Genomic DNA, 15,705 nt, shown 5'->3' with positions numbered 1-15,705 from the left:
TTTGGTCTCTCCTAAACAACTGAAATAAAATCGGCTAAGATATGAATATTCAACAATCATTTCTACGTAATAAGCTTCAGGGTTAACCAAGAGACCTACCTTCAAACAACAGCATTCATGACCCAATCCTTATATGCCAGGCCCTGTGGGAGGTGCTGCACATCAAGTGATGTATAATAAAGCAGATGTTTGTAACTCATGAAGCTTGTATTTCAGTAAAAAGGACAAAATAATGAAAGAAAACAAGACTGTTTCAGAGGGATTCTCAGATACTATTTTAGACAGTGTGCAGAGGAAAGGCCTCACTGAGAAGTTGTATTTGAGCTCAGCTAAGACTATGCTAAGAGCAAAAAAAGAACGCTGCAGGTAGTTGGAACAAGTACAAAGGCCCTGGGACAGTAACAAGTTTAGACTGTTTAAAATAACAAGGAAAATAATATCCATATGGGAACAACAGTAGGCTAAGGAGAGAATATTGAGTAGAGACTAATAAAGTGGGGTCTATGGTGCCAAAAGAAGTTAGGATTTTAAGCAAATCAAAACAAAACAAAAGAATCACTGGAAGGTTTTCAAGTGGGAGAGATTTAAGATTTGGTTTATGCTTCAGAAGAATCATATTACGTTCCATAAAGAGAATGAATTGTAGACAGCAAAAGACAAATACGGAGATTACTGTAGTATCCAGGTGCAAGATGAACAGGGCTTAGACTAGGACAACGTAGAAATGGAGAGAAGTGTACTGATTCTCAATGTATTTTGGAGGGAGACAAAGGATTAACCAATGAATCAGATGTGGTGGGTGACCAAGAATGACACCTTCGGGCTTTGGCTTAAGCAAGTGGATAGAGATGGAGTTATTTGAAGAAAAAGATGAGACTGGAACAGAGGGAAACAGATTTGGAGGAAGAAAATCAAGGGAAAAATGAAAAAAAGTAGCCAGTTAAGTGTGGTAACCACAAAGCCAACAGAGTTAAATCTTTCTAGTAGGAGGAAATGGTTACTTCTATCAAATGTTGATAAATCTATATAAATTATAGGAAACTACTGATTAGCTTGACAATATAGATATTTATAGTGGTGTTGTGTGGCTTAATGCTGAGTGCAAACTCTTCCAAGGAGTTTGCTATAAAGAGGAACAGAAAAATGGATTAATAAAAAGGGGCAGCAGTTTTAAGAGATTTGTCTGAGATGGGAATGATCTAATTAGAAAGAAATTTGAAGATGCAGGAAATACTGGATACCTGGCAGGTGAGAGTAAAGTGTAAAGATCCTGAAAGATGAGGGGGGATGAGATCCAGAGAGCAAGTGAAAGAACAATGCTCTATTAAAAGTGACATTTTTCCATTTTATAAGAAGAAAAACAAAATTTGAATGTAAGATTTTAGATGTGGAGCTGTGTCCCCAACATCTAAAACAGTGGATGGTAGAATATAAGCTCTTAAATAAGTATAAATAAGAAATTCCTATCAAGTTGTTTTTACATTTTAAAATAAAGTCATACCACTGAACAGTGCTTGCTTAAGCCAAAGAAATCAGAGAAGAATGGAACTCTTTACCTGAAAGAGTACTCAAGATTCACTTTCTGTAAACAAGAAGTCAGCAAACTATGATCCCTGAACCAAAGCCAGCACAATGCCTGATTTTGGAAATAAAGTTTTATTAGAACTCAGTTATGCCCATTCATTCATATATACTATCTGGCTTTCCACCTATAACAGAGCTGAGTAGTTTCAACAGAAACCATATTGTTCCAAATCTTAAATATTTACTCTTTGGCTCTTTCGAGAAAAAGTCTGTGGACTACAGCTCTAAATTTAATTTAATTTTAAATTCAAAAATAATCTGTAAAGTGAAGAAGGATTCTCTACAATACACATTGTAGAGACACACATCTCTATTTTATAATCACGAAATACCTAAGAGGTCTAGTAATGCAGGGGTAGTCCCATATAGTTATGGGTAGAGCTCATGAGATAGAATTAGGTTGAGGAAGATTTGGAAGTCATGAGCATGTAGGAAATGGTGAAAAGCTACAGAAGTGGATAAAACCTCCAGGACACTTTACTAGAAAGCATAAATACTTAACACTTAGGAGAAGAAACATTAAAAAAAAAAAAAGATTAACGTATAAAAAGAAATCCAGATGGAGAATAGTTTGGTGGTTTCTTATAATGTTAAACATAGAATTAACTTATGACCTAGTAATTCCACTCCTAAGTATATATCCCCCCAAAAAACTGAAATCAAAGACTCAAATAGATACTTTACACCAATGTTCACAGCAGCATTATTCACAATAGCCAAAAGGTGGAAACATCCCAAGTGTCCGTCAACAGATGAAAGGATAAACAAAATGTAGTACATCCATACAACGGAATATTATTCAACCATAAAGAAGAATGGAATTCTGATACCTGCTACAACGTGTATGAACTTTGAAAACATTACTCTAAGTAAAAGAAGGCAGACAAAGACGGATAAATATTTTATGATTCTATTTATATAAGGTATCTAGAAGAAGCAGGTAGAGAGAGACAGTAAAATAGAGGTCACCAGGCGCTGGGGCCTGGAGGGGATTAAAGAGGTTTAGAGAAGTACAAAGTTTCTTTTGGGGATGATGAAAAAGTTTGGAAACAGATGTGAGATGACTGCACAGCACTGTGAATGTACTTAATGTCACTGAATTGCACACTTAAAAATGGCTAAAGTTATAAATTTTATGTTATTTATACTTTGTTACAAAAAAAATCCAAACTACAAAAAAGTTGGTTCACTAAAAACTAAAAACAAAGGTACTGAGAATCATAGTATCAAATCCTGAGAGAGCAAGCAATAGAAGGCCTGAAAACAACCCATTAGCCTCAATGTCACAGTAGCACGGTCAAAGTAAAAGCCAAATTGTATACAGCAGGTGGAAGAATTAATAAAAGGGAGAACAGTGCAAGGATCCAAACATATGAATGGACCTACAATTTAGAAATGCCCAAGGAATTACCAAAGTGAGAGCCACAGATAACACGTTAGAAAGGGTCAAAATTTAATCCGAATTAGCTACTCTCAGGACCTCCTTCTGACTCCTTGAGGTGATGTTGGTGGCCTGGAGAAAAATGAAATACTGTTGCTAAGACCTGGTAAGTAGAGCAGACAGAACAAAGATGTGGTAGGCCTGCTTTGCATCTGGCCCCAAAGGAGTGTTCAGGTCTGGTTTCCTTTCCCTCAGACTACAAGCAGATTTGTTCTGGCCTAGACCTGCAGGTAGACCTCCTGGTCAGTCTAGACAGGTTTAGTGTAAAGGGCAGTTTCTGGACCCTCAGACAATGTTATAATGAAGCCAGGGGTGGAGGATCAGTTGCTGAGTCCTACTTGTGAGTTCCTACTTAGGGACAGGGTACAACAGGACAGCAACTGTTCAGAGAAAAACTCTCTGCTGCTCCAAAGTGATATTCAGACACTGTCCCAGAAGGTATTCTGAAGATCACATGGTCCAACCTCCAGCTTTACAGACCCGATGACTGATCCTAGTTTCAAAAACTCTAGATTGAAGCACCAACTCTACCACAAAGTCACTGTGTATCCTTGGGACACGTCACATAACCACTTTGGGTCTTAGTTTCTACATCTGTAAAATGAACTCTTAACTCCAAGTCATGTGGTGTTATAATAGAAAGAAAATACTAAAGTCCAGATCTCTTAAGTTGGTCTAGCACTTTTCCCACCAAACACCACTGTACTCACTCTGCCTATGAAATTTACTAGCGTGCTAGTTATGCCTGTGGATTAGTGACTTAATGGGATAAACAGCTTTACCTCGTTTTTATATTACACAATGGCAGTATGTGTCATTTCATAGAGTTACACAAAGCCTGAGTTCTAGAAATCCAGAATCTATGCCAGTTTAATTTTCATTACTTCAGACTTCATAAATATGCAGGATATTTTTGTTTATTAAAAGTAAAATTATTCCTTTATGTAGTATTTCCATTTGTAAAAATGAAAAGTGGTTTGTGGAACTTTACAAATTAAAAATCTTATTTATACCAAAATATCCTTATTCTTTAAAAAGGCATCATAAATTACCATCCAAGGCACATTATGCATTCTTACTGCAGACATTTAATTGAGTTAGGTGAACTGAAGATCTAAAAAGTGAAAGTACCAATCATGAAATTATTTATGAATAAGGGAGAAAAAGAACAGCTTAGAATAAGTGAATAAATAAGCTCTAATTCTGGGGCGCCTGAGTAGTTCAATCAGTTCAGTGTCTGACCTTGGCTCAGGTTATGATCTCGCAGTTCATGAGTTCCAGCCCTGCTATCAGGCTCCCTGCTGTCAACACAGAGCCCAGTTAGGATCCTCTGTTGCCCCTCTCTCACTGCCCCTTCCCCACTTGTGTGCGCTCGCTTTCTCTCTCAAAAATAAATAAACCTTTAAAAAAACAAACAAACTCTGATTCCTCAGAAATAGGACTTTTATGATTTCCTTCTTCTTCAACAAAAATTTAATTTCTTCCCTGTTTATACCTTCAAAATTCCATTTGATTTTAATGAGAAGTTTGTATCAGTGCTTTAGGTAAAACCTCTAGTTTTCCTTTTAATGTTAACATATTCAGTAAGACACACTTAGGTATCAGTAATGACACATGGACAGACTGACTCCCTAATTATTACAGTAATGGGTGTAAAAGATCTCCATGAGTTCTCAATATATTCCTTCAGATTTGTGATCAAAACTTGTAAATTTCTTTCATCCTTGTTATAACCTATTATTTTCCAAAGATAACATATGAAAATTACACACATTATAATAATATACAAGAAACTTTTGAAAATGGAAAGGTTTGGTATGACAACTATCCTCAGTTTATTTCATGTGGCATTTTACTTCATTTAACTCATCCACATCCATTAACAAAATCTGGCTCTTCTGACCTATGTGGCAGTATGGATCGGGAGCTAAGCAACCCTGGGTTCAAACATAACTCCACTTTTTGCAAAATGGGAATAATACTGGCCTTTCTGCTGGGATGATTAAGAGATATTAAACACTACGTTATAAACAGTTGTATGGATGTACTGAGCTTTGCATTCAGTATTACAAGTGGAAATAAAGTTAGAAAAAAAATTGTTTATGATTAAGTATGAAACAAATGAGAAATTCAGCATCATGTGAAGAACACTTCTAAATACTGCTAGCACAGTACTGTAAAATAGGCTTTTAAATACTAAAACAAAACCACTTTTAAATGAAAGCACTTCCAAATTAGGATAAGCAAATCAACTCTTTGAGAGCAATAGAAAGTATTAGTTTCTTGATAGATTATGTGTAAAGAAACCGTAAGTGAAAATGTTAAGCAGCAGAGAAAATGAACAAGTAATATGCTACTGAAAACATTTCATTATACACAAAACATTTTAGCATCTTCAATCATACAAATTCAGACTAAAAGCACCCAAACACTTAACAAGTAATGAACTCTGTCAGCAGGTGGCTCTAGTGACACTGAAATAACTTAATATCAGACACTGGCAAAATACAAGAGGTAAAAATGTACTGACTCTCAGAAATCTGAACTCAAAAGAGTCGCGTTAATACCTCAATCCAAGCCCTCTTTTTCAAATTAAGATAACCAAAGTCTACAATGATTGTCATATTGAAGGGCTCACTAGTATGTTAGTGGTAGAACAAAATTGATAACCTATATATCTCTTTTTTACTACTCTCAGTCAACAAATGAGCATTTACTATGTTGCCAGGCATAGTACTGGGAGTCCTCCTCCAAAATAATTCACCTCTAATTTACACATGTCACATTTACTCATTTGTCCACCTCACTCAAAAGTAACACATAATTATATAAAAAGCTCACATTAATGATTTCTAATGGTACCAAGGTACTAATAGTAACATTAAAAGGAATACAACGTTTGCAATCTTGTTCCCAGTCTCTGAGAGAGAAAAGTAGCTTGGCATTTCTTTTTTAAAAAGGCTATGAAAGGCAAAATTTAACATTCCCCATTTAGGGGCACCTGGATGGCTCAGTCGGTTGTGTCCGACTTCGGCTCAGGTCATGATCTCACAGCTCGTGAGTTCAAGCCAGCGTCGGGCTCTGTGCTGACAGCTCAGAGCCTGGAGCCTGCTTTGGATTCTGTGTCTCCCTCTCTCTGCCCCTCGCCTGCTTGTGCTCTGTCTCTCTCTCAAAAATAAATGTTAAAAAAAAATTTTTTTTTAATTTAACATTCCCCATTTATATGTCTTCCCGCTTTCTAGCTCCAGGAGGGTTTCCTGTCTTTTTTTTTATTTAACCAATTTAGGAATTCAGATCGCTGGAATGCCAGAGGTAGAAGAGGTAAAAAGAAAGTGAGGAGATACGTTCTACCTATTAGAATAAAAAACATACAATTCTAATACAGCTGACTTCTGGGTCAACTTTCCTGTCTAATGATAAAGGAGTCTAGGTTTTCTTCAACATTTCTTATCCTTGAGCAAAGACCTGTGAATATCTTTGTTATATGTAGTCATTTATTATACTGAATTTACTACTGCTAGAACTAAAGCTACTACTTACATGAACCATGTGTCAACACAGTTATGTTACATAAATCATTCTCTGTAATATTAGTAAAAGAGCTATAATACCAAAAAGGCCTAAAATGAACACATTATTAAGTTCTGCCTCTGCCACTTTTCTGCTCTGTGACTTCAGTTTCCTCACCTATAAATTAAGAATAACAGTATGTGCCTTATATCTTTATCTTCCTTATTCAGAAAGAGATTCTCAGATCTCACTTTTACAACTTTCACAACTAGCCTATAGCCTAAGTTTCCCCATTTTCTTTTTCTCTGAGGTCCTACCACTTTGTTAGTCTAGAGCTTCTTTATCCAATACAGTAGCCACTGGACATACACTGAGCACTTGAAATGTGGCTAGTTTCAATTAAGAGGTACTGAAAGTATAAAATACATACCAGATTTTAAATATTTTTAGTGTGGGGAAAAAAAAGACATGAAATATCTCATTCATATTTTTATAGTGACTGTATATTAAAATGGTAATACTCTGGACATACTCAGTTAAAAAATACATAACAAAATTAACCTTTTTAAAAAACTTTTTTAATATGGACACTAGAAAATTTTAAAGTACACATGACATGCTTTTGTGTACTTTTTTAATTGGACAGCTCTGATTTAGAGTTCTGATTTCCCCACTGATTATACTTTCCTTAAGAGTAGGGGTAAAAGGTTATACCTTACGTTTATAACCTGAGCCTCTAGTAAAACACTCCCCAAACAGTTGATGCTTATAAGTGATGATCCAAAATGTGCTTTCTCTTGGACTACCAGTCTTGCCCTATGAAGTTATGCTAAAAGCCAGAAATCTATTTCTATTATTAGCCTACATTTACAGACACACAGCTAATCAAAAAAATTTTACAGACAGAACTTCCTGGTAAGAAAAGCAGTCTCCTGATTATTCCAGTTATGGTCATTTTGCTAATCAAGTTTTTAAAAATTGTTTTTGCGCTCTGCTCAATATTCCCTTTAAATATATTATTACATTTCCACATTTTTTATTGTACCCAGATCCTTCCAGGCACTAGTGAGAAAATCAGTCATTATGTTAACCTGTGTGCTGTAATGGGTATTTTTTAAAATAAAAGGACAAACACAATGCAGGTAAAAATTTACTGCTAGGATCTAAGTAGTTAACAGGCAATTTTTTAAGGTATCTTGAGTCTCCCCTGTAGCAGTTGGCTTCAATTCCACTTCTATTCACCAAGATCTATGTATTTGTTTTATTAATACTATGCATAGTAAAAAATTATTTTTAAATAAAACATCTTCAGTTAAATTTGACTGTGGAATGTCTACAACTTCTTAAAAAAATACATAGGCTAATGAAACAAAATTTTGTTCTTATTATCCCTAAACCATAGTCTATCAATCTTCACTACTCGGTTACTTCTAAAATATTTTACAATTATTCTTTTTAGTTCAAACATTTAGGTAGAGGGCCAACTCTTGCCAAGGCAATAGGTAACAGAAAGAAGTAAAATACAAGATCCTTAACTCTGAAGGAAAGGCAAAACAAACCCAAGGTTTTTTAAAACTTAGTGATGAGAAGAGCACAAATATACAATAAAGAAGCTGGAGCTGGTGAGAAAAAGGAGTTTTATTTTAGAGACCCAATAATCCAGAAGCAAATGCTACCAAGTATGAAAATAACGGACTAGAGCTTTGTAAATCCATCCTTCACAGATCCTGAGCTGGATATTCAACTGCAATTTCCTATCTATAAAATGCTACAGATAGTCTAAAAGAACAAGTAGTCCAATAAATTCTCTTTTATAGACTTAGAAGTCAACATAAATTTGGTCCAGTACACTAACACACTGAATAAACAATCACTCAGTATCTCCTAAATTTTAAAATAATTCATTAATGATAGACTGTACTGTAACAGTACAATCTTTTTTTTAAAAAAAACTCATGTATAATTAGAATTATATAGCCACATGAATACAATAAAATGTAATTCCATTAAAAACAATTTAGTTTGAAATAATTATGTAGCTTCACAGGAGGTAAACAAAGAAATAGTGAAGTCCCATGCACCCTTCTCCCAGAATCCTGTGTCTTACACAACTTTTGATTATGTATTTGTAATAAAAAGGAAGCATCATATTAATTACATTAAAGTTTCTTATAAAAGCAACTCTAAAAGTTTTGTTTCTGAGGGAAGGGGGGAAAATGTTATTTAATGGTCTTTTTAAGCTTCCAGGTTTTATATTTTAAAAGAGAATTTAAAAGTTTGAAAATTAAGCCACAAAAATTCTGATGGCTGTCCCATAATAAAAATTGGCACCAGCTATACTTTCTATGTCCACTGCATAGGGGAAGGTATGCCCAAGTGACACATACCTGTACATGGAATAGAAAAAAATAATTTCCTAAAAAGAAAATCATTTTGTAATTACCTACAAATTGATCATTTTTGCATAATAAAAATGCCATACATGTACCCAAAAAGATTTGGCTCCATAATATAAATCATTCTTATTCTATAAGTACTCTAATAAATGCATTTAATAAAGAAAATAGGAAGTTATCCCCATACTACCCTCTTTCAATATTATTCATTCCCTTTTGACTGTATAATAATGTATTTTCCATTCTTTTTTTGTTTTGTTTTAATGTTTCTATTTATTTCTGAGATAGAGACAGAGCATGAGTGGGGGAGGGGCAGAGGGAGAGGGAGACACCAAATCAGAAGCAGGCCCCAGGCTCTGAGCTGTTAGCACAGAGCCCGACACAGGGCTCGATCTCACAAACCGTGAGATCATGACCTGAGCCGAAGTCAGACGCTCAACCAACTGAGCCACCCAGGTGCCCCTCTATCTTCCATTCTGTGAATTACTTCATAGCACAAATACTAGATATGACAAAGCACAGATGTATCTCATGCCATTTGGTAGACAAATTCCTATCTAGTATATAAATTTCAGAAATTACATCTTGTATTAACTGCTTAAAAGACTGATTTTTTTAAAAAAGAACCAAGGAGGTGATTATTTTTAGGAAGCAAAGAATCTTTACCAACAAATGCCTACAACTATTATCAGATATGGATTTGCACCTACCAGATGCCTTACATTAAGAAAAACTAGTACTTTAGCCTAGGAACCTTTTGTCTCCCAAGCACTACTTCCAGGTTCTTTCCTTCCACAGTAGTGTCCCTATTTGGGCAGAATGAGTGGGCAGACAGTTGATTAACTGTCTCAAGAGTACCTTGTTAGGAATCTGTTATTTTACAACAAAAATAACTTATACATAGTGCAAAAAACATAATGGCTTTTAAAAACAGCATCACAATAATCATACAGTTAAACAGACCGTATATTAATCTGAAACATTAGAAAGCATTTCTGGGTTTTTCCCAATGGCACAAACAGAAGTGGTGAAAACATTTCAGACCACCTGAAATGCCAGCAAAAAGAGAATAATAAACAGCATTTTTGTCCTCTCCATGTATCAGTTTCAGAGGCCTAAAATAAATTTCCTTTTTTCAAATTTCTATTCTAGTAAGTTCAGTTTTCTGGTCAATTAGAGTCCCACTAGGCCCAATATATCTATATACCGAATGGAAGAATAAACAGTTGCATCTTTCCATCGTTCAGCTTCCAACACTGCCACTTGAATCCCTTGCAAATTTCCAAAAACAAATAATCAATCGTCACAGCACTAACCTAGTGTTAAAGTGACTGGTCATTCAAAAACAAAATATAATGAAATCTATCCACACAATTGCCTAGACCAAATAGTCCAGAGGCAAGGTAAGAACGTTTTACTGAATCCATCAGAAATGGCACTCATAAAAGCAAAAGTTATCAAAATAATCATCCAGCAGAAAATAATCCCTTTCTCTTATTTAAAAGTGGCTTGAATTATTTCAACTCAACTTAAAAAAAAAAATAAACCAAGAGCACCTGGGTAGCTCAGCCAGTTGGGCAACCAACTCTTGGTTTCAACTCAGGTCATGATCTCAGGATCTGTGAGATGGAGCCTTGTGTGAGGCTCTGCACTGACAGAGCAGGGCCTGCTTGGGATCCTCTCTCTCTGCCCCTCCTCTGCTTACATACTCTCTCCCTCTCTCAAAATAAGTAAATGTTTAAAAAATACAAATAAAAAAATTTAAAAAAAAAGCAAATCCCACATTTAAATGGATCTTATTAGAATATTTTTAAAATTAAGATCAAATTTAAAATCAAATTACTTTTTCAATAAGACGTGACAAATCTTACAATTAAAAAAAATTATTAACTTGAGGTCAACAATTAGCAGATGGAAAAGACAAAAAGAAGTGGGAAAAGATACAGCATTTTGGCTCAAAAGTTGTTTGAAAAAGTAATTTTAAAGGAATTTTTGTCTTTAATCTTCTCATGTTTTATTTTCAACAAGAATCCTAAATGAGAAAAAATATAAATCCAAACCAAGCACTGCTTGGTTATGCTAAAATAACTATATAAAATATTTTTCCTTTCCTATCCCAAACACTTTTAATTTAAATACTTACTCTGAGCCTGCAGCCATTTCCAAGTATGATGTTTCTGCTGTATCAACCCCCAAAGGGATCACTATGCTCATGACGTTCGCCTCTGGTAAATTCGATTACTATGGAGTCCTATGCATTGGTATCCAAAACACTGGGGCATGCCAGCCACAGTGCTCATTGCAAACATCTAAGTGCATCCACAAACCCTGTTTAAAAGAAAAGGGAACAAAAAATTAAAAATAATTTCATATTCCTAACACATTCATACTATAAAGACAGTAAGTAAAATACATGAAGAAAAAGCATTCTTCATTAAAATATCCATATAAACTGAAATTTGCTCAAGGGAGTCTCCACTTCGTTTATTTTATTTTATTTTGGAATTAAGTTATGGGATTGTGATTAAAAGAAGTTTCTGAATCATAACCTTACTTAGAGAAAGAATATAAAATGCCAAAAAGAAAGATGAACTAAGCTGTCTTGCTTAGTGAAGAACCAACAAATATTACTCATTTTCAAAGATAAAATGGAATTTCTTACAGCACTGGTATCCAAAATAAGCCTTCTTGATTCAGTAAGTGATCTAACAAATATCAAGTACTTACTATGCTTTTACATGGATGATCTATTTAATCCTTACAACTCTGAAACAGGGCTCTCCCTTTTACCACTGAGGATAACAAAAGCAAGAAAGGTTAAATAACTTAACCAAGGTTGTTCAGTTTAAGAGATAAAACCAGGAGAGGCACCTGGGTGGCTCAGTGGGTTGAGCGTCCAACTTTGGCTCAGGTCATGATCTCATGGCTAAAGCCCAGCATGGGGCTCTCTACTTCAGGGTGGAGCCTACTCTGGATCCTCTGTTCCCCTTGCTCTCAGCCTCTCCCCGACTCCTGCTCTTTCTCTCTCTCAAAAATTAAACATTGTTAAAAACTAAAACCAGGATTTGAACCAATTCTACTCTGTTATTTATGTATTATAAAAGGAAAGCTATTTTATTTGTAATAAAATCCAATGTTTTAAAGTGGCTGTCATTTTCCATACCACATAAGTACACGTATATTGAGGGAGTTGTCTTATTTCTTCAGTTAGTATTAACTCCCCAGAACTAATGTTTCCTAATACAGGTAATTAGTAGAGAAAACTAATACACTTGAAGTGTTTTTTAAACAAATTTACCAAATAACAAAATATATTCAGCTTCAACATCAATGTTTCTAATCTAATTCACTGTATGACACTTGCATATGATACTCTTTGTGAAATATCTACTCAAAATCTTTTCAGCAGTAAGGGGTGCCTGGGTGGCTGAATCAGTTAAATGTCTGACTTCAGCTCAGGTCATGATTGTGCAGTGCATGAGTTCGAGCCCCACATCAGGGTCTGTGCTGGCAGTGTGGACCATGCTCAGGATTCTCTCTCTCTCTCTCTCTGCCTCCCTCACTCCCTCTCCCCCATCCCCACTTGGGTGCTCTTTTCAGTAATAATACAGTACAACTTAGGAACAAAACAGATAATACTATAAACAGAAAAGGGCAACAGTCAAAATTGTTTCACCCGTGTTATACCTGAAATACTGAAGAGCAAGGTTTCTTCAAATGGCAATTCTTATATTTATCTTTAATCTTTACAAGTAACCTTGAGAATAACTATTCAGGTTAATTTCTATTTCACAGGTAATAAAGATTGTGACCTCATACCTTATGGGAGCAAATACCAAAATAGGGAAGTAAAGTGGTAACAGTTGTTTGAATTCTCCAAGAAAACTAGCCTCTACTTTTAAACCATGTATAACTTGGGGAGCTACTAGATTATAAGATATTATAATAAAAATATACAATAATAGGCATTTGTGCCTAAAAGTTCAAAACATAGGCTCCGGAGCCTATCTCTAATGCTCACCAGATATATGAGCTAGGCAAGTTATTTAACCTAAGCTTCAGGTTCCTTGCTTATAAAATGAGATTTTATCCTCATAGGGTTTCCATGAGGAAAATGAATGAATGTAAAGCATTTTCATACACAGCACTGCACATTTTTAGCAATCAGTAAGTGGCAGTCACATAAGAAGAGTTGCTCTTACTTCATGGAAAAGCTGTCTAGACTTCATTTAAAGTGATTCTTCTAATAGTTTTTGAAAATAATTATGGTTTTCAACTTGCCATGTTTTTATAATGTGCTCATCAAATTAAAATCATCCTCTAAAAATTAAAGCAGAGTGAGAAAAAGGAAAGATCGCCCTACCTTCTTTGCTGCCCCTGTGACCATATTAGAGTTGCTTCATACAAGCTGCATTAACCCACACAAAGCTATAAAATTATAAAATTTCCAATTGACAAAACACAACCAATATACAAAACTATAAGTTTGTTCCATTCAAATGTGACAATATTCTACATTTCTTTAAAATGCTGAAGATACAGATATAACAACAGATAACAATTAAAACTTAAGAAAAAAAAACTGTCTTCCTTGTTGGTAGCATCTACTTGGGAGATGTTTTCTTTAGCTCAGCATATCTTTACATTCGACTCACAGAAGTCTTAAATTTTAGACATATGTTGTTAAATATTTAGTAGTGCATTTTTTTGTTTTAACCAGACCGGTAACTAGAAAGCAGAAATCAAATCATTATGTGTTCTTTTAGTTAACTGATTAATAGTTCCAAACTAAAAGAATCTATTAGAGTACGTATCTAACAGTGTGCTCCATTTTTATGTAAATATACAATCTTCAATAAACACTACATTTGAGCTATTTTTAAGTAGCAGTGAAGAGCTTGCCATTAACCTACTTCAGACAATGGCCTGTGTTTGTATGATTACTGCCTGTCTCTCAAACCCTGCACAGTGCCTGGAGCACTCTATAAGGGACTGGTGAATGAATCAGAGCACCTAGAATGAAACTGCAGCCCTGGCCTCATTAGCCAAATGAGTGGTCAACCTATACAATCAAGTGCTATAACAGCAACTTCATGACACCCTCTGCACAAATGCATCGCTCTAAGAACACAGAACTTCATTCCCCAAGATAGACACATCATCACATCTGAAACAGAACCACAAACTCTGTATTTGATTCAACAGGGAAGAGGATCTCAGGAATTTATTCACAGGAGGCCAGAAGGCAAGAGGTCCTATCTATTGAGACCATAAAATGGCAAATATTTTACTATATTCATTAATATCAAAAACTCCTTTCACCAGAAAACTCACACTGTTTAAAAATTCAGTTGATACTTAATAACATCATAAATTCGTTGGGGTCAAATTGCTGTGTCTTGAAAATTAAGAAGAAACGAAAGGGAAAGCCAATGCAGTAGGCAGAAAAGGTGTGAGCTTATAACACAGGCATAACTGGAGAAAAAACAATTCAACACAATCCAAACAATTACACAAAGCTTCACATCTTATATGTGAATAAGAAACTGGTTATCCAACTGGCAAGTAAAATATATACAAAGTACATTGAGAACAAATGGCAGCCATTAAAGAAATAATATAAAAGGAAATACCATGAGATGTCTGGTAAATCTGAGGTCCAAGAAAGAACAAATGTCTTCACAAAACCTGCTATCCAGAATAGACCTAGAAACCAAGTGAACACAGGAGTATTGAGCTGTTTTTAAATGGCATAAAATTATCGATGCTTGGCACCTAACATGGCACCTAAAAAACCAAAGGGGCTCACACAAAGACAGCAGCTAATTCTTAAAAAAATAAATTTATTCTTCGCTTCTGTATGCAAATAAATGTAAACACAGTAAAGGCAACGATTAAAGCTAAGTATCAAATCAAACTGAGGAGAAACTGAGAAAATACAGTATTAAAAACAGATTTGGCAAAGCAAAGGCAACAATCCCAAAACGAAAACACGTAAAACCCTAAAGAAGGAAAAACAAGATAAAAGGCTAGGAAAAGCAATTACAAAATAGTCTATCAGTTTAAGACTGAGGCTGCTTTTAAGACCATGTTAAAAAGTTCAGGAAGCAAAAAATACCACTGAGAAGATGAATACCATACCCAAAAAGCGGAAGGATGGAAACAGGAGGAAAATTTGTTTCTAATATTACAATTAAAAGTGTATTCTAAAATAATATTTTTTAAAAACGTATGTGTGTTTTTGTTTTTTGAGAGAGTGAGGGAGCAAGCCCATGTGAATATGGGAGGGGCAGAGAAAGAGGGAGAGAATCCCAAGCAGGCTCTGCACTCTCAGTGCCACCCAGGTGCTCCTGACATAATCTCTCTGAAGAAAGGGTCATTTGTTATCTTTCTGTCTTTCGGAACTACCTTACACAGAGTTCAATAAATATTAAAATTAAATCAACACTTTTATGTTTTAGATACATATCACTAATAAGCAGGTGAATTTTGAGCTATATTACTAGAGGAAATAAAGCAACTTCAAAGAAACTGTGAGGGACTACATACCTAACATTTCTTTATAAATTAGAAATTAAACTGCCCTCATTATGCACTTAAGATTTCCTTTCTCTACAGCAGTTGACTAAGGTATAATTTAAAAAATACTGGTTGATCAAGATCTACTACCAACTTATTACCTATGAAACTTAGGACAAGTCATTTCACTGCTCTGTGGACTTCAACTATATACAGGAAGGTTAGGTTTTTGATATTACAGTTTACACCTTATAA

At 35.0% G+C, this 15,705-nt stretch overlaps 1 protein-coding gene across 5 annotated transcripts in view; it reads right to left on the bottom strand.

Moving 5' to 3' along the window:
• Nucleotides 1-15,705, bottom strand: part of KMT2E (lysine methyltransferase 2E (inactive)) — a 99,061-nt gene that overhangs the window by 60,434 nt on the left and 22,922 nt on the right. For 3 of the 5 annotated variants that reach the window (XM_053218595.1, XM_027071700.2, XM_053218597.1), the window contains 2 exons: nucleotides 14,565-14,637; nucleotides 11,075-11,259 (listed from right to left, as the gene is read on the bottom strand). In XM_053218595.1, coding sequence (XP_053074570.1) covers nucleotides 11,075-11,145 — 71 coding nt within the window. In that variant the 5' untranslated portion in view covers nucleotides 11,146-11,259; nucleotides 14,565-14,637. Of the gene's footprint in view, nucleotides 1-11,074; nucleotides 11,260-11,658; nucleotides 11,724-14,564; nucleotides 14,638-15,705 lie in introns of those variants that run through there. The other 2 variants (XM_053218596.1, XM_053218594.1) reach the window with 2 other exon arrangements.

This window comes from Acinonyx jubatus, chromosome A2 (assembly GCF_027475565.1).
Source record: "Acinonyx jubatus isolate Ajub_Pintada_27869175 chromosome A2, VMU_Ajub_asm_v1.0, whole genome shotgun sequence".
NCBI classification, from domain to species: Eukaryota; Metazoa; Chordata; class Mammalia; order Carnivora; family Felidae; genus Acinonyx; species Acinonyx jubatus.
This window is presented reverse-complemented; position numbering and strand designations above follow the sequence as displayed.